General features: G+C 34.0%; 1 protein-coding gene across 3 annotated transcripts in view; it reads right to left on the reverse strand.

Moving 5' to 3' along the window:
* Nucleotides 1-21328, reverse strand: part of Sos1 (SOS Ras/Rac guanine nucleotide exchange factor 1) — a 111568-nt gene that overhangs the window by 65381 nt on the left and 24859 nt on the right. For all 3 annotated transcript variants that reach the window (XM_076832526.2, XM_076832525.2, XM_076832523.2), the window contains exon 2: nt 2756-2881. In XM_076832526.2, coding sequence (XP_076688641.1) covers nt 2756-2881 — 126 coding nt within the window. The remainder of the gene's footprint in view (nt 1-2755; nt 2882-21328) is intronic.

Here is a 21328-nt window from a genome sequence, read left to right on the forward strand (position 1 = left end):
ATGTTGATTGGGAAATACTCTAAAGTGATTTTATGACTTATTAATGGGTCATGAGCTGGAGGTAGAAAAGCAGTAGAAAACAACAGAAGTTGAACTCCAGCTCGCAATTCTGAATAGATTTAATATTTGGGGGGGGGGGGAGTCACCTTAAATATATTTGAAGAGTTTGCTAAGTTTAGGGACCTTACTACTTTGAATAAGGAAAATGGAAGATTACTTCTTAACAAAAGAATCTAAGACACAATTTGCTAGTTTTGAATGTCTTGTCCCTAACAAATTCATGTTGAAATCCTAATACCCACTGTGGTGGTATTAAAAGGTGAGGCCTTTATAAGGTGACTTGGTTTTAAGGACTCTGTCCTTGTGAATGGAATTAGTTCCTTCATAAAAGAGACTTGAGGAATTGCCCCCAGCCCCTGCCCCATTCACCCATTTACCCATGTAAGGACACATATGTAGAAAACAAGAAGACCATATCATCTGGTGCCTTGATTTTGAACTTCTCAACCTCCAGAACTATGAGTAATAAACTTATGCTATTTTTAAAAATAAACAAAATAAGAAAACATATGCTGTTTATAAATTAGCCAGTCTAAGGTATATTGCTACAGCAACCTCAACATACTCAGACAGCATTTACTCATTTCTCTATCTCATCTCCACATTTTTTTTTTTTTTTTGGAGTTGTGCTAGAGATCACACCTAGGGCCTTGTGCGTGGGAGACAAGCACTTTACCAACTGAGCTACATCCCCAGCTCTCATCTCCACATTCTTTATTGTTACCTAAATACCCTTCCAAGGCTGGTACAGGGTATTATACAATTAATATAAAAAAAAAATCAATCATTTCTATCTATTCTGAGGGTCAGTTTTCCCAAACATAGTATGAGGAGAACAGTAAATAGCCCACAAGGTTATTGTAAGGACAAAAAATTTATTTGACAGTACTTTGAAATTATCAAGCCCAATAGATAACTGATTGGTGTTTCTATTACTGTTACACTGTTACAAACACTTAAAAAAAAAAAAAGAAAAGGAAAGGAAAGAAAGAAAGAAAAGAAAACCATCCCTAGCCCTAAAGCCAACTTGCTGGAATTCCATATGGCTACCTCTATTTTAAAGGCTCAGGCAAAGTATTTAAAAATAAAAAGGCAAGGAAAAGGATAAATATCTTTGATGTCTCAGAATCTCTAAGAATATTAAAAATCTATGAAATATCTTTTATTCAATCTTGAATCTACATATTGATTAAATCTATACAAGTGGAAGATTGAGAGACTTTTAGTTACTTCTGAAAACCCACAGAGATTTCCTTCAATATTGGCAAATAATGTATTAGTTTCTATGTTAATTAAAAGGATAAAATTGATAAGTATAAATACAATGTCAACAGACTATCAAATGCCTGGAATATACATCAGGATAATAAACAAGATAATAAACATCAGAATAATAAACAAGATGAGATTTGTACCTCCATTCTAATACATTAGACATTTGGTTGGAAGCTGCATTTTATAAACACTGTGGGGGAACCTAACTAGAATCCAAAAGAGCAGTTGGAATTGTTAACGAGAAGCAGAGTCAGGGAACCAGTTCTATTTAAGATCCATTTTGTGAACCCCAATGTAAACACTTATCCAAAGCCAATTATAAATAAAAGATATACATAATTTGATTTGATTTCAATTAAAAAGGGTATAAATTTAATGTAAGAATCCTACCCTGGATTCCCTAAAAATTAAAGTGAATTACTATACTGCAGTACACTACCTTCACTATATCCACAACATCTGTAATTCAATGTTCCTTGATACTTTGTCCCAGTTGAAATCTGGATCCCCTAGGAAGATTTCTAGAGCAGGAACTGCCCTTAGCCCCACAGCCTACATGCAAGATTTCATAAACTGCTTCTGAAACATCATTCTTTCACACTCTTGTACCAGCATCCTGTGCAGCTTTATTGCTTACATTAAGGTCACAGAAAATACTCTTCTGACCCTCTCTCTCTCTCTTTTTTTTTTTTGGCAGGGGCAGGAGGGTGAGAGGTTATACCAGGGATTTAACTCAGGGGCACCCGACCTTTGAGCCACATCCCCAGCCCTATTTTGTATTTTATTTAGAGACAGGGTGTCACCGAGTTGCTTAGGGTCTCACTTTTGTGGAGGGTGGCTTTGAACTCGTTAACCTCCTGCCTCAGCCTCCCAAGCCGTTGGGATTACAGGCGTGCACCACTGTGTGGGGCATGAACTCTTAATTCTTTTAAACAACTCATCTTCACCTTTAGTACAGCCACCACCAAGTGACCATATTCTGTTTTGTAACTATGTTACCATGAAATCATAAATTCATACAACTCTGTTTCCAATCTATTCTACTACTCTTGTTCAGATATTTTAGTGTTACCAATTCTCTGAGCTCATTACTGAAACTAATGGAAATGTTTTTGAAATGCTAGCTAGCTAGCTTTACCAAACAAAAGAAACACTACTCTTTAAGTTATAAGCATATATCATTCTGGCATCACAAAACTGTTTTAGTTGAAAAGTAAAATATGGAATAGTATCACAGCTAAAATATAAAAGCTATCATATACCCAACACAAAGTTTAAAGATATCCAGTCTTGATTTTCATATATATTGAATGTATATTTTCTGGAATTGAAGAGCACATTCTTTTTGCCTTCACTGATATTACAAAAGGCATATACATTAGATATATCTAAAGTAAATATGAGGCTAATTTTGTCATACCTCTACATCTGAAGCACTTCGGGGCTGAGCTTGGCATAGCATATTTAATAATTGCAAGATTAATTCTTCAACATACTGGAGAGCATCATCATTAGACTCAAGAGTCGGATGAACTTGTCCCTGGACCTATTAAACAAAAAGCAAAGTAATTAAGATGTGGGTTTGGTTTATCTAATTAAAACAAAAGAAAAAAAATTATATATAATTTAATTTAAATGTGAACTAGCCTACAAAGACAAACTGGATATTACTGACCCAAAAGTCAGGCATGCTCAACCTTCATTCTCCCTAGCCACATTTACCATATATGCCAATAACATGCTTTGGAAATCCTGCTACCTAACTGTATAATATCAATGTTTTTTCTTACACCACAGTTGCAATGAGATGCAGGAATGAGATGAAGGAGAGACTGAGGTGATGATAAAAGCTGCTGTTTGTGATTTCTTTTTTTTTTTTGTCGGAACCAGAGCATTTATTCAACATTCTGCTTGAGCAAAATTGGCCTCCTGCGGGTCTCTGTCCCTTATTTAACTTTATCTTTCCTACTAAACAATAGAATCCAAGAGGAGATATATATTATGTATATGTGTGTGTGTGTGTGTGTGTTTGTGTGTGTATAATCACATCTACTAATTTATCTCCAGTATTTAACACTACACAGAGCTCACACAGTACACCTTTGATAAATATTTGTGAACACAGAGTCACCCTCTATCAAAGACACAAAATGTACACTTTGACAATTTCGGACTTTGTCCATTCCATGTAGGAAGACTGGTGGCCTAATAATCTTCACCTTCTTTTTATAAAGCTTGCATTTTAATAGCTAGTACAAAGGCCGCCTTTTCTTTATCACTCACTGTGAGCCAAAATAAATAAATGGCAAGAAAAAACAGTCCCTGAGATAAATAATACATGTTTTAAGACATGCTTAATACTTCAGAGGGTGGTAGAGGACTTAATAGAAGAAAGTGCACAATACACACTGGTCAAGGGCATTGAAGATGGTCTGCTGTCTGTACTTCATTAGCTGAAAGGATGACAACCATGGGTAAGGGATAATAGTTATAAGAAGTGTACCATATAAAGAATTTTTAAAAACATGTTAAAATATATACATATGCACTGCACATACTTTTTTAAAGCAAATATTTTGTAGGCAAATAGCAATCTAACAATTCAGAATTGCATGAGGGGGTACTACTATATAGAGAATGAGGTTTTAAACTATTTTTTTAAATATTTTTACAGGTGAAGAAACTGAGCCCCAAAAGACTTAACTGATTTGCTCAAACACTTTTAATCATATTCAATATAACAGCTACCAATCTGATTATAATTTATCCGTTTACAAATCTCTCTATCCTATTCGATGACTGAATGGTTACTCAGTTAAAATAATGAAGAGCTTGGGATTCGAGATTCTGAGTTCAGTCCTTTTCATTCACCATGACAACACATTCTGACTAATGTGACAGGTACTAAATCTCATAAACTTAGCATGATTGAATTACTCTTTAAAAACAAACAAAAAACACCCGGACCTTGACAAAAGTTTCTTAAAGTACTGGGAATTGAACCCAGAGGTACACTATCACTGAGCTACATACCCAGTCCTTCCTCAAACAACTCCTGCCTCAATCTCCTGAGCAGATGGGATAACAGGCATGTGCCACTGTGCCGGACAGACAGAAGTTTTACTCTTATTTGTTGAATTGTATGCCCCCAAAGGCTATACTGTCTTCTCTGATACTCTTTATCTTCATCTAGCTGTAAAAACTAACACCACATGTAGGATTATTTCTATCTGGTGCTTGGTCAAGTTCCTTTCTTTTCTGAAACTCTTTTCTTAATATTAGTGACTCAGTCTATTCTAGTTCTCTGATTTCTTTGCTCCTTTTAAAATTTTCTTATAGAGTTCCATATGTTCCTTCACCCCTCAAATGTGGACTCTCATCTATCTGCTCCCTTCTATTCCTTTCCCCAAGTAATCTCATTTACTTTTACATTTTGAACTAATACTATGCACAGATGACTCCATATTTATCCCTAAGTCCTAACTTCCTGATTCTTAAAATCCATACTTCTAAATACATGCTAAATATTTCCACATATTCTACCAACATCTTAAATTTAACATTAAAAGCTTATAAATTCTGAACATTAATATTTGTCAAACATTAAATCTATCAAATTAGGATTATAATTCATACAAGACCAATAAATTGTTTTACTTCCTTAAAAATAAAACTGGAAAACACAGGCAATGGTAATGTTTAAAAGTCAAGCAGAATATTAATTTCTAAAAATTCATAAACTGATCTTTGTTCTTTCAAGGAAAATGCTATTTCTTTAAAGAGCAAACAAAACTAGTATTATATTTCACATACAGATAGAACAAAAACAATGAGACAGCTAAAGTGCCCCATCCCATCTAAATTGGTATTCAGTCATTTAATGGATCAAATGACCCAAACTGTTCAAGACTACACAGAATAGATCACCCTGCCAAATCTTATGACAACCTCCAGAAGTCATCTATAGCTGATCATTTACTGAGGTGTGTGCATGTGTGTGTTTATCAGCAATTACAATAAGCACTTAGAACTGGGTATAAACTAGATGTGGGTTTTCCCTCAAATGTAGTTTGCAAAAACATTACCTTTTATATTTAGGTTTATTGACAAAGAAAACTTCATTATAGTTCTTTAAATGTAACTAAAGTAATTTAAGTATAATAAATGCAAATACTTCACTAAAGAACTAATGATAGTCACAAATAAGAATTTAATGTGATGATGACAGCAATTCTTCTTTTAAGATATAATCACCATGTTCAATTAAAAATGTCACTCTTGAATTTCAAACCTTCATTGGGCCCTTTTGGCTTCTACCTTAACAGTTCATTTTGTCTCTTGTAATTCCTAGCAGACTCTGAAGGAACTTTATTGACTATTATTGCCAGATTTTGTGGAATCAAAAAGCAAAGGGATTTGGTCTATATCAATTCCTAGTTGTTTGATACATAAGTCCTCCAAGTGTATTCAGGAACCCCTTGGGTAAACTGTCAGAAAACACTGTGTTGAATTCTGATGAATCTTTAATAGCCTTTTCTAGCTAATGGCTCTCTGAAGAATTAGAAAGGCTTTTAGATTGTATTTTATCATGTCTTAAGCCTAGATCTGCCACTTTACTTATAAATGGAAGAATCTCAAATGAAACTGGTATTCTCAAAAACTTTTCCATACCAAATAATAAAGATTTGATGATTCAAAACTCTTTCACTGTTAGGATTGTTTACTCACTCTTTGATGTTTTAGGTGCTCATTTTTCCTAGTTTAAAAATAGAAATAAACTTACTTAATTACCTATAAGCTAATGTAACTACAAAAAGAGGGGCCACGCATTAAAGTGCACACCTTAATCACAAGTTTCAGGCTAGCCTCAACAATTTAGTGACACCCTAAGCAATATAGCTATAGTCTGTCTCAAAATAAGAAGGGTTAGGAATGTAGCTCGATGGTAAAGTGCCCCTGGGTTTAATCCCCAGTACAAAAACATAAATTGATTGAAATAAGTAAAAATTTTTTAAGAGTACCTATCACATTCTTAGCTGTGAGCAAAATATAAATAAAAAATGCAGGCACACTGTACAAGAAGCTTTGGACTACATATGTTAAAAAAAACATATTCACAAAATGATAAAAACAATTTCATGAAATTTTTGAGAAAAGAATGGTAAGAGTTAACATACAGCAATAACCTTGGTCACTTAGTTATGTAGATATTACCCCTTTCAGCTATGGTCCATTAACTAACTCTCCCACCAGCTTGCTTCCAGAGAATGTGAAAAAGTTTGAGGAGGATGACTTTTATATATATAATGTTTATGAATGTATATTTATAATTGTTTGTATAAATATATAAATTTATTATTTTATGTTTGCTTCTTTTCATGTATTTGTGTATGCTAGGCAAGTTCTCCACCACTGAGCCACAACCCCGGCCACTAAATACCTCAATTTTTTATAAAGGGCAGAAGTCATGTTCACACAACTGCCCCATAATATTACCAAAGTCCTCACCTTCAATCACATTAAACACATTGTACTCAAGTCAGTACAAATAAAAACTACAAGATATTGTTTTAGGGCTGGGGCTGGGGCTCAGCAGTAGTGCACTTGCCTGGCATGTGTGAGGAACTGGGTTCAATTCTCAGCACTACGTATAAATAAATAAAGGTCTATCAACAACTGAAAAAAAAAGATATTATTTTATACCTATTTTAACAAAAATAAATCAAGTGATATTTGAGAATATTAAGTGTCTGTAAGATACAAAGAAATGAGAATTTTCATCCATGACTGGTAGGAACATAAAATAACATAATCTCTTTGGATAAAAGTTTGGGTTACTAGAAAGTTGAACACATAACTAACACACACACACACACACACACACACACACACACACAGCAATTCCATTTCCAAATACATTATAGAAGAACTTAGCCATGTACAACAGATGAGTAAGCACAAAAGATAGTAATAGCAATGTTTGAAAAGCAAAACTTGGAACTGACCCAAATGTCCACCAACACTTCAACAATGGATTAATACATTGTAGTCAATTAATAAAATGGAATGTTAGTGAAAATGAAAGACCTATAAGCTGAACATAACATAAATAAATCTCAAAAATATAATATTGAACAAAAATAAGTCACCAAACTATATAAATAATTATTCCATTTATATTCAATAAATTTAGAAAAAAAGATAAAACTAAACTATTCATTATTTAGGAATTTATACACGTGATGAAACTACAGGGGGGAAAAAAAAGCGCTGATTAACCCAAAATTCTAAGTTGTTACCTCCAGGGGATGGGAGAAAAGACGCAACCAGTTAGAAAAACATCGGGGACTTTTAAGTATTAGAAATATTTTATTTCTCAAACTGTGTGTTAGGTACATAGATAATCATTTATTATTATTGAAACCAAACATACATATGCTATGTGCACTGTTTTAAATGTGCAATATACAAAACACCAAAATATTAAGAGAATACTATGAATAATACATATTTTTAAAAATATTACTTTTCTAGTTTTGAAAGTTTTAAGTATTTTCTCCAATGTAAGGAGGATGTATTACAAAAATGCCTTGAAAATACAATGTATTATACTTAATTATAATAAAATTAATGCCCCATTAATTTTAAACAGTTGAAAAACTTGAAAAGACTGAGAAAACAGAGTACTAACAGCAATGAGCATTGACTATTCAAGCACAGCTGCCTGGTTTCTTTATCCATAAGTAGCTTATTAAATACTATTAGTCTTGTCATATTTTAAATACAAGCTTCTGCCAATGAGTATTATAATGAAATTCTTGACTCTATATTCATGTATAAACATGTTGAAAAGACATGTTCCCAAAACTGAGTTTGAAATTTTCACCCAGAAGCATCCTATTTCTAATGTTAATGCTTGTTAGGAAGCAAAGTTAACTTGTTTTGATTTGATTAAGATCCTGAACACAACTTTCACACTGCCATACCTTCTCATGCTTGTCCTCCCTGCCTTTGTCCTTCCCCCTCATGTCTGCCAACTGAAATCCTAATGGTCATTTTAAGATATTACACATCAGCAATTCACTCCATCACCCAGGTACTCACACGTGCTAGGAAAGCATTCCACCACTGAGCTACACCCCTAGTCCTGTATTTTTTTTGGTAATAGTTGAACATTGTTTACCTAAAGGAAAGGAAAAAGGTCTGCGGAGACAGGAACTGTGCCTTTTCCACAAATTTTTGTCCATGCTGCATATATACTGGCATCTAATGGATCTTTTATTACTTGGTTTTATTTCTAATAAAAGGGCTGGAATTAGTTCATGTTCCTACCAATCAGAGGGAAAACCCTCTCAACACATGAGAAATCAAGCAAAGATCTCAGGAAAACACTGCTTTAATATAAGACTAAAGATGTTTTGGACAAGCTCTAACAAAACTTAAAACAAGCCTCAAAGGGTTCACATTTATCCCAAGTAATTTAACTACTTACCAGAACAAAGTACAACACTATTTACAGAATTATAACAAAATCCATCACCCAAGAATATAAAATTCAGTTTCCAACAATCAAAAACTACCAGGCACATGAAAGGCAGGAAAATACAACCCAAAAGAAGAAAAGTAAATACCTAAAAAAGACCTAGAAAAGACAAGATACTTTGAACTAAGCAAAGACATTAAAATGCACCGCATAGATATGCTTTGTATTTATATGCTTGAGTATATATATATAAAATTAAAGATAGAATGGATTGAGTTAACAGCAGAAAAGATAGGTGAATTTGGAGACAAAGCAGTATCAACTATCCATAATGAAACATAGACAGGAAAAGGACTCAAAAAGTAAAAAGGGTCTCAGTGACCTGCAGCTCAACATTAAGCAGTCTATCATATATGTAATTAGAACCCCAAGGAGGGAAGGGATAGGAAAATAAACTTAAGAAGGAATTGGCATAATTTTGGAGAACCATATGCGAGTTCCTGCTACTCCCTATCACTTTGACAAGAACTGCATTACAGTAGTTGTCTATGTTTTAATAAGATACTACAAAGATGGTTTGCTTGATCCATTCATGTTTCTAGTTTTTCCTCTGTGAATAAAATCTTGACTGCTATTTAAGTAAAAGCCAGGTTTGTATCATATCTATACTTCATTATAAATGCAAGGTCATGCTGGATGCAGTGACGCTGCCTATAATTCCAGTTACTCAAATGCTAAGGCAGGAGGTTCTCAAAGTTTGAGGCCAGGCTTGACAACTTACTGAGATTGTCTCAAAAGAAAAAATAAACGGTTGGAATTCGACTCAGTGGTAGAGAGCACCTGGGTTCACTCCCAATCTCTCTCTCTCTCTCTCCCTCTCTCTCTCTCTCTCTCTCTCTCTCTCTCACACACACACACACACACACACACACACAGAGCCATGTTACCTGTTCAGCTCACTCCTTACACCCTTTTCAGAAGACACAGTCCCTAACTACATTAGGAAAAGCCCAAGGAGGAAGAGTTCTGTTCACCGAATGTTTATGAAGAGAATGAATGAAAAGCATGCAGTTAAATAGCATCAGTTTTATCACTATGAGTTAAACATGCATAGGGTGGGTTGAAACATAATCACTATAAACTACCTCTTAGGAGAGTGTATTCAATTCCCAAACAATTTATAAATCAATTTTTGAAACTCAACTAATAAGTGGGGCTTTCCAATACATCTAGATGATAACTTAAACTTTTCTTATTAAAATAACTTTTGATAATTCACTAAAGCTTCACATTTTAAAATTTCCCAATACAAACATATATGATCCTCAGATTCAAAAAATAAAAATAAAAATAAAAAAATGCAAACATAAAATATAAAATGTAAAATGAAATATACTGATAATTTTACTTCTATTAATATAAGATTAGCAAAAATTAAGATGATTAGTAACATGTATGGTTGACGAAACTGCTAGGAAAACATTATTGTCCTACCTTGCTATTAGAAATCTGAGTGTGAATTTTTTGAAAAGTCTGGAAACTACTTTTACTATCAAAATTACAAATAAACACACACCACTGATCAGCTAAACCACTTTTGGGAACTTATCCTAAAAATACAGGGGCTGGGGTTGTGGCTCAGTGGTAAAGCACTTGCCTAGCACGTGAAAGGCATTGGATTCAATTCTCAGCACTGCATATAAATGAATGAATGAATGAATAAGCAAATAAATAAAGTCCATCATCACCTTAAAAAATATTTTAAAAAATATACACATGAAGATTTCATTTCACCACTGTTCATAGTGACACAGTGTCAAAAAACTTATAAAAATTTATAAATAAATTATAGTTGTGCATCACTTAATGGTGGCGATATGTTCTGAGAAACCCACATTAAGTGATTTCTTTGTTGTGGGAACATCATAGTATACTTACACAAATCTGGTATAACCTTACACACACCAAAACTATATGGTACAAAATTTGTTCCTAGGTTATAAGCCTGGGCAACATGTTACTGTACTGAATACTGTAGGCAATTATAACACACAGGTGAGTATTTGTGTAACTAAACAGAAAAGGCACAGTGAAAATATGGTATAAAAGATTTTTTAAAGTGGTACATGCATATGGAGCTTTCAGTACTGAAGCTGCTCTTGTGTCAGTGGAGGGGAGTAAATGTGAAAGCCTAGAACATTACATTACTGTAGACTTATAAACACCATACACTTAGGCTACAATAAGTGTAAAAAAATGGTTTTTCTTCAATAATAAAAGAACCTCAGCCTTCTATAATTTTTGGTAATTTTTTAAACTTTTAATGTTTTTATTCTTTTCTAACAGCACTCAGCTTAAAACACAAACATACTGCAAAGCTACACCAAAATATTTTTTCTTTATATCCTTATTCTAGACTTTTTCCAATTTTTAGTGTTATTTTTTAAAACTTTGTTGTTGTTAAAAACTAAGACACAAATATACCCATTAGCCTAGGCCTACACATGGGCAAGATCTTCAGTATCACAAGCATGAAGCTGTCATCTTCTATGAGAGCAGAGCATTGCCTTCTCTGGAATCCCTCCTGAAGGATCTACTTGAGGCTCCTCTTGAGGAAGTGTCACTCTTTTCAGAAATACGCTCACGGTGGTTTTTTAATTCATCACAGATTTGCACTAAGAAGATAACGTATCATGAACATTACTTTCTATTAATGAAAACATTATGGTAGTAGAAAAAACATGTTCTCATGATTTTAAGGAGCTTGCTGAGAAAGGCAAAGCTTCTGCTAAGCACTTTTTAAAAATATATTTATTTTTTAGTTTTAGGTGGACCCAGTATCTTTATTTTATTTTTATGTGGTGCTGAGGATTGAACCCAGTGTCTCACACATGCTAGACGAGCATTCTACCATTCGATCCACAGCCCCAGCCCTCTACTAAACACTTTACTGTGAATTTTCTTAGAGTTCTTCTTTTATCTTCTGCAGTTTTCTTTCCTCTTGCCTATTTTTTAGATATGCATTCACCAGGCAATAGGAATTTTTCAACTCCACCATAAATCTTTGGGACTACTGTCAAATGCACATATGTCCTTCATTTATCAAAACATCATCACAGGAGCTGAGGTTGTGGTTCAGAGTAAAGTGCTTGCCTCGTACACATGAGGCACTGGGTTCAAGTCTCAGCACCACATAAAATTAAATAAATAAAATAAATATATTTAAAAATCATTATATAGTTCATTATTATAAATATCCATCAGTAAAGGAATAGTAGAATATATTCTGGGCTACTACTGTTACGGGCTAAATTGTGTCCCTTCAAAATTCATATGTTGAAGTCCTAAACCCAGTACTCTTTATATAAATGTATTTTGAGATAGGGTGATGAGGTCTTAATTTAGGCTTATAAAGAAGAAGAAATTTGGACACAGATATACACAGAGGGAAGACGATGTAAAGACACAGAATGAAGCCAGACACCTAAACACCAAGAAGAGAAACTTGACTTTAGGCTTCTGGCCTCCAGAACTGCAAGAAAATAAGTTTCTCTTGGTTAAGCTACTCAGTTAGTGGTACTTTATCCCTAGCAAATAAATACAAGTATATATGTTGTTATTTAAAAAGGATAAATTAGAGCCACACGTGATGGTGCATGCCTATAATCCAAGCAACTTGGGAAGCTGAGGCAGGAGGATTCCAAGTTCCAGGACAACCTCAACAACTTAAAGAAAACCTCTGTCAAAATAAAAATGTTTTTTGTGTTTTTTTGTTTTGTTTTGTTTTGTTTTGTTTTGAAATTTTGGGATGTAGTTTTGTGATAGAATATCACAGAAAAAAATTTTTTTAATTATGCCATTTGGCAGATTTCTACAAGATATTCATGAAAAAGGAAAGATACAGGAAAAAAATTAAAATACAGTGAATGCTCAAAAAGGCAACACACATGTATATAAAGTATTATATATATATATATATATATATATATATATATATATATGTATGTATATATATATATATGTACATGAACATGACAGCATGGAAAAACATGAAATAATATAACCTAAGTTCTTAACATGGGTTAAAGTGTCCTAGCAGAGTAGGGATATGGAAAGAAGGGAAGAAAATTACAGCAAAGAAAGAAGCAATCAACTGCCCCAAACTGTAATAATTATTGAATGATATTTATACACTTTTATGACATTTTGTATGTGTGTGTATATAAAATCAGGTACAAATTAAAGATTTTCACTGGTACATGATTGATTTTTTTCATGTGTACACCCAAGGAAAAGACAATATTTAAAATCCTTTCTTACAGAGTGGGTTAGGTAGGGCATAGATCACTGGCCAGATGTAGGCATGTTTACTAAGAGGAGGAATACTGAAAAATGAGCAGTTTTTGAATAGGTGGGAAAGAGAACAAAGAAATTAAATGTTCAGTTCTAGACTTTATGCTTGAGAAACCTTTGAGACATGAAATTAGCAAACAAATAGCTTAATATGCTAATAAATAAGCCTGGATTTTATTTTTAATAATTTTATCATATAATGCCTACATTCTATCAAAATAATAGGAAATACTTAAAATCACTGTTAAACGAAAATGCCCAATATCCCACTAATTCCATGAGAGTAAACAGTAAGGATTGAGAGAAATTAGTGTGAAAAATCAATATTAAAAATGCTTTTCTCTCCCCATATCTTTGAACTTCACTTTGATGTCCCTGGCAAAGAAGGAAATTTACTAGCTGGGCACAGTGGCACGACCTGTAATCCCAGTGGTTCAGGAGGTTGAGGCAAGAGGATTGCCCAATCTCAGCAACCTAGTGAGGTCCTCAGCAACTTAGCAAGATCCTATCTCAAAATAAAAAATAAAAAGGGCTGTGGATATGGCTCAGGGGTTGAGTGTACCAGATTAAATCCCTAGTACTTCCCCTTCACCAAAAAAGGGGGACTTTACTGACTCAACAGGGGAGCCTTAAATGAAGAGTCATATTTATGAAAATTGAATTATGCACAGTTCCAATGATAGATTTGCTTTAGATTTTATGATAACTGGCATTAATTAATATTTATTAAATATTCACATGGTTATATTTTCTAAAAATACTTCCTATAGAAGTAGGAATAAATATGTTAAGTATAGAGAATAAGTATATTTTAGTTTTATAAACATTAATCAATGCTAACATGGCAAGATTAGTAGACCTGTAAAACTGTAAATAAATATTTGCAAAAATAAAGTGATATTAGATCTTATGGTTCATAATTTCACCTTTTTTTGTTTCAGTTTACAAAACAATTAAACCTATGGAATATTTATATTAGCATCAATAATACCTGATGTTCTCTTGGAGACTGCTAAGAGGGAAATACAACAGAGTTGTAGTTATAAGACTTATGTTGGAGGTCTGACTTTACTTGTACAATCATAGACACCTCATTAAAGTTTCTCACCTGACAGTGGCAATATCACTCCTCATGACACTATGATGATAAAATGAGATCATATATCTAACAACACATTTTTGTTAAGGGAAAAAAAATAGTAATGAATTTTTGTGGTTTTTCTTTTTTAAGTGTTTTAAATGGTAGAAATGTTGACAATTATTATTCACATTGCCATATGCAAAGTTTGGACAAATGAGAACAGTTCGGTTAATCATAAAACCTAGATGAAGACTGCTTGAATGCATCAATATAATAAGTTTTTCTTCAAAATAACAGAATGCAGTTCACTCCACTATGTGTTATATAATCCCATATGTCAGTGGTTCTTAACCTAAACCATACATAACAATCACCTTAAAAGTAATTTTTTTTAAATGCAGCTTATGGAGCCCCACTACTTCAGATTCTGATTTAGTAGGACTGGGATGGAACCAATAAATTTGCGTTTTTTTCTTTCAACTATAGTAAATAATTTATAACATAAAACCTACCACGTAATAACTTTGAAGTATACAATTCAGTGGCATTACATACATTTACACTGTTGTGCGACTATCACCATTATCCATTTCCATATATACTTTTTCAGCATCCCAGTCCAGAACTCTATCCATGAAACAATAACTCCCCACTCCTAGGTGGGGCCCTGGTAACCACCATTCTACTTTCTGTGCCTATCATTTTAATTATTCTAGTTACCACAAATAAGTGGAATCATATGGCATCTGGCTTCATTCCTTTAACAAAATGTTTTCAAGGTTCATTCACTTTATAGCATACTCTAGAATTACATTTGTTTTTGAAGCCAAATACTATTCCACTGTATGTACATACCATATGTTTGTTTATCCATTCATCTGGCAATGGACATGTGAGTTGTTTCCACCTGGTGGCTATTGTGAATAGTATTTCTATGAACACTATTGTACAAATATCTGTTCAAGTCCCTGCTTTCAATTATTTTGGAAAATAACTGAAATTTCTGTATCATATGGTAATTCTATATGATGTTTTTTGAGGAACTGCCATATTGTTTTCTACAGAGGCTGCACCATTTTACACTTCCACATGCAACACACAAGGGTTCCAGTTTCTCTATGTCAATGCCAATACTTGTTGTTCTTTATTTTGACAATAACCACCCCAATGGGTATGAGGTGGTATCTCACAATGATTTTCATTTTAATTTCCCTAATGATTATTGATATTGAGTGTACTTTAAAAAAAACAACAACAAAGTCTTATGTAATAGTAATATAAATGGCTGGTCTTAAGACTGTATTTTTCATAAAACATTGATCCAATATCAGGCAGGCCTCAAAAGAGAGGGGGCAAAAGGTTCACTTAAAAGGTAGTTTTCAACAGGAAACAACCTAAAAGAGCTCCTCATGACCAAAGCTGCCACAATCTGAGTGCCAAAAAGGGCAATAAATAGTATTAGAATACAACCCAAAGAATAAACGTCCTTGAGTCTCCTATTAGAGAAGAGTAACCATCTCACTTATCTTTATATCCCAGCATTTCTCATGTGTATGGCACTAGCAAATAGTAATTTGCAATCAACTGATAAATTCTGGCTTTTGTTTTCCCTGTTTTCTATGATCCGAGTCTCATTCTTTTTATTGAAATAATTTATTTATAAATATTGTGTGCATAAACACTAACTGCAGACTATAAAGAGCAAACAACAACATAGAAGTGCCTGGGGCTAGTTTATTTCAGCTCAAGTAACACTTTTTAATAAACTAATCCAAGGAAATGTCTGATCCTACTTTTTTCCCTCTGCTACTATTTTTCCTCTTTTAGAGGTTTGGGGCAGTGACTGAGCTCTCACAGTATTTTCTTTACAACAATTTATATTGCGTGTCACATCTCATTTTGTTTGGTCATGTACACCAGTGCTTTTCATACTTCAATATGCGTAGAAATTTTGCTTAAAACACAGATTTGGATTCAGAAGATTTGGGGTTTTATCAAGCTATCAGGTAGGATGACGCTACTAGTCTGAGGAATATATTTTGTACTGCAAAGGTCACAACTATCTATTTTGCTAGTTATTTTAGCTCCTTGAGGACAGGACCACATCTTACTTTTGTTATTCTAATTTTGGGTCCCTGAGTAGGAGCTCAAGTACTGCACTTTCAGCAAGTGAATGAAATTATATTACATGCTGCACTGTGCTCAACTTTTTTTTTTTCTGTTTCACCTGTGAATTCAAATGAAGAGTCAACTTTCCCACAGGTATAAGTAATTCCTTATAAACTGCTTAAATCTGACTCCTGTTTTCTATTGTTTTACCTGAGAAAATCTTCACTCATTACAAAAAACTGAACTTTGTCACAACTGGATCATCCCCATTGGTAAATAAACACATAAAACAGTAATAACAACAATAACAGTTTTCTTTCCTCCAGTCATGGAGTCTCAAATTCATTTTCTTAGCCTTTCAGACAAAGATTTTCCAAAGAAGAGCTCTTCACAGTCACTTTCTCTATACTAGGCTTCTCCACCCAGTTCTCTGATGGTCTCCAAGCACTGACATTCTATAATGTAGCAGACTCTGTAATCTGTCCTCATTTCATCTGACATCTTGGCAACACAGCACACATGACCACTCTCATTTGCTTGAAATATATTCTTATTTAGTTTCCTAAGTCACCACTCTCTCTTAATGGTCCTTTTCAAATGGACACTCTTAGTTCTCCATCTCTGAAATGTTGTGAGTTCTCCAAAACTTGTCATTGGCACTATTTTTTATCTCATGTACTCCTTCCCTATGTAATTCAGTCCATGACTTTACTCACTGTCCACTGACAGTTGTTCAATTTTTATTCCAAGTCTTCACCTCTCCCATGAACTCAGATATCCAACATCTTATATAACATTTTCACTTGAATGTCTGTAACTCTTTCCAATTCCACAATGAAAACTGAACTCTTGCGTCCCACCCAACCCTCAAAATTAACTGTCTTCTCCTTAAGTTTTTCCTATTCACTAAGTGGGACCTCCACTCAATCAGCACAGGCCAAAAATATAACAGTCAACCTCAAATCCTCTCCATTTATTCCTGTACATTCAACAAATCTATTTCTTTTACTCAAAAATATATCCCAATTCTGACCATTTCTAATGACATACAGCACAAGAATAGCAATATCTACACATAGTAAGCTACTACCATATGTTTTTTGTATTTTGTTTCATTCTTACCCCCACCAAAGTCCTTTTTCTCATATAGTAACCAGAACTAAATTTATAAAACATATTTGAGTATGTCCCCCCACCTTTGCTTAAAGTCCTCTAATTATTTTCCATCATTAGGCCTATAAATCCTTACATAAAATGGGTCCTTCTTTTTTCTCATAACTTACCTTCTTTCACTCTTCTTCCTATATGTGATACTCATAATGGTTCTTGATGTTTCTTGTACACTCCAAGTTTTTCACTAATTGCTCTCTTCTAGAATGCTCCTCTACCAGACTTTTTACAAGGCTGACTACTTCTGAACATTCTGATCTCTTCTCAAATGTCACCTCCTCTGAGAGGCCATCCTTCACCACTATTTTTAAAAGAGCAAACTCCCACTTCCTTGTCTCTCAGACCCTATCTCAGTGTGCTTTATCTTCTTTGTGTATTCTTATCTACAACCACTGTATTTATCTATTTCTCTGCTTTCTCCTACTAGAACTTAAACTCCATGAAGATAGAGACTTTATGCTATCACCTGCTATCTCTGGTATCTAAAATACTTCTTGACATTTCTCTTGGATGGTTGAATGAATAAATGAATGAAAAAAAACCACTAAGTAAATTTGTAATTAAAATCAAGTCAAAATGTTGAGAAATTAAAGAAAAACAAAAGTTTGATATAAAACTTGGCAATGCAAAATCATTGTCATTAGTCCAAAACTCCTCACAAGTCACCAAAAATTCCCGTCATACTCTGAACACAAAACATCTTTATATCTTTCTACAATTAAACCTATTTTTTTCTTGAATATTACTAATAAGTTTGAAAAACCTATCCTTATTTATTATCTCTCCTAATTACTAATGTAATTTCCTACCATTTTCCTATCTTGTAAAGTATTCAGTTCTTCTTCTGCATGAGGGGTTAGCATGCTTATGCAGAGCTGGGAGTAACACCAAGTCTGATATTGAGCTGTTGCCCAAATACTGCAAATGTTTCCTCTCCTGACACACTCTCTCCCAGCTAACCAGGCCCTTAGTCTGATATCCTAGAATCTCTCCCCCTGCAACTGAAGGGTTAACACCTAACAGAGCAAGATGCCTGTTCAGATCAGACTGTCAATACCTAAGTCACTAGATACTTTGAATATGGTCCTTGTATCACAATATAAAAGCTGCATTTATGAAAACATGCGGGTGGGAGTGGGGTGAGAGGAGGTAACGTGAAATGAACAGCCAACTCAATTTTTTTTCTGTATATCAAAAACTTTCTATATTGTTTCTGTACCTTTTTTTAGTTTTCTGAAATTAATATGGCTTCAGCATTCCTATTCCTTCATTTCACACCAGCCATTCAAGATTCAAAGAGGGTTTTAACCTCAGCACTACTGACATTTTGAACAAAATCACTGTCTTTTATGGAGGTTTTCCTATGCACTGTTGGATATTCAGCAGCATACCTGGCCTCTAACCAGTAGATGCTATTAGTACCTTCCTACTAGTTGTGACAACAATAAATGCCAAATATACCCTGGAGGACCAAAATTACAGCTAGGAGAGAACCACTGATCTAAAAGATATATTTCCTTACCTCTTTACACTCAATCATGTGTAACTGGATTCCCTCCCCTATTATATTTTTTAAAATAAATATATAATCTTTAACCCTTCATAACTCTCCAACAAACCTAGGCCTAGCAGACCCCACTGCTCTAAAACTTCATGTATCCTGTCTTACAATATTCTCTTCCTTGTATTTTCACATGAATTCAAAATTTATTATATCTCAATATTTAAAAATAGCTAAGTGTACATACTTTTGCACCTCACATATCAATTGACATGTAAATCATACCTTTTTGAAGAGAAGTAGGTGACATTTTAAATTGAAATAAAAATTTTAAAAAAAAATCAATCAAAATATGCCTCAATAGAGAAGATTTAGAGAATATTTCAAATAAAATCTCTTTAAAAACAAATCGAGCCTGGTAGGGTGGTACATGCAATAATCCCAGGTACACAGAAGGCTGAAGCAGGAGGATTTCAAGTTCGAGGCCAGCCCAGGCAATTTAGTGAGAACCTGTCTCAAAATTAAAAGTAAAAAGAGCCAGGCATACAGCTCAGTGGTAGAGCAGCTGGGGGTTCAATCCCCAGTACCAAAATTAGTAAATAAATAAATAATAAAATTAAAAATAAAAGCAAGTCAAATTGAAATTGAAATTTAAGAGTAAAATTTTTCAAGTTTTACTTGAAAACTTGTAATATAAAATAGTCTGTAATTATAAAAACAGTCTCTTCAAATTAGGCCAAATTATCTCTTCAAACTGGACATTTATAGAAACTTTATATCCCTTAAATTCTCAAATTAAAGTCATGAGCCAGAGCAATAAAAAACTAATAGAAGGATGTACATTTCTGTGCTCTCTAGCAAAGTACTAGCAATCCAAATAGCTTGATGCCATGTCACTTTCCCAAAAGAGGACAGGGTCAGGGTCTAACATCAAGGTGATGTCATTGCCAAGTATATGCAGTTCTACTCAAGATTCCTATATTCACATTCAAAAACATGTTCTGGGGCTGGGATTGTGGCTCAGTGGTAGAGCACTTGCCTAGCACGTGTAAGCACTGGGTTCAATCCTCAGCACCACATTAAAAAATAAATAAAGGCATTGTATCCATCTACAACTAAAGAAAAAAAATTGGGGAAAAAAAGATGTTTTGCTAGCAGGATTTTACTAAATAAAAATGACTTAACACACTATCTAATTTATGAAGTCAGAGGGAGTTCAGGAATGTTGCACAGTGGTAGAGTGTGCACCTAACATACTGGAAGACTTAGGCTGAATCTCCAGCAAGAGAGAGGGAAGGAATTGGGGGAAGCTGGAGGTGTAGAGTGCCTGCCTCGAATGTGCCAGACACTGGGTTCTATTCCTGCACTGGGTGTGTGATAGGGGTAGGTGTCAGAGGTACAACAAGCACAAAAGCACAGAGGCAGACTGTCCACAGGTACAAACAGCAAGGCAGTCAGTGTGACTACCATAGACAGCTGAGAGTTGGAGAAGAGGTCAGAAAGATAGCAGAAGGTCAGATCACTTAAGGACTTTGAATCTTCAGTAGAATGGAGTGGCAATTATAAAAAGCCAATGAGAAGGCATTTCTAGACTACAAGATACATTGCTACTTTTACTGCGGTGAACAAAAAGTTCATTGCTATGGTTTTAGATTCTACATTGCAGCTAACCTTTTAAACTTGGGTATGATGTTTAAAAAAAAAATCTTAAAAAGCTAGTTAAATATCTTCTCCCTTTTCAAATATTTATTTGCATGAGGCTAGACTAATTCACACATATATTTCAACTAAAAATAACATATCACAACAAATGAGCCCAAAAGCAGGTCCAAGAATATCTGTGCTCCTGTTTTCCTTTCAGAATTGTTCACAATAGCCAAAATATCTCTCCCTCCCTCCTTTCCCTCTTTTTTTCTCTCTCTCCCTCTCCCCTCCCAACAGCTTACACACACAGAGGGGGTGATATTACTTGGCCTTAAAGAGTAGATGCTGTCTTTTGCAATAATATGATGAATCTGGAGAACATTACACTAAGTGAAAAAAAAAGCCAGAAAGAAAAAAAAAACTTTGGTACAGTATTACCTACATGTGAAATCTTTAAAAAGCTAACTAAATACATAAAAACAAATAATAGTACAGGTTAACATAGACAGAGAGGAGTAGGAAATGAGGAGGTTGAGTCCATAGGCTACAATCTTGTAGTAATATAGAATGAGTAAGTCTATAGAGGCTTGATGTTAAAATGAGGACTATAGTTCATATCATTATATTGCATATGGAAAATCTGCAAATAAAG

This window comes from Callospermophilus lateralis, chromosome 14, assembly GCF_048772815.1.
Source record: "Callospermophilus lateralis isolate mCalLat2 chromosome 14, mCalLat2.hap1, whole genome shotgun sequence".
NCBI lineage: Eukaryota > Metazoa > Chordata > Mammalia > Rodentia > Sciuridae > Callospermophilus > Callospermophilus lateralis.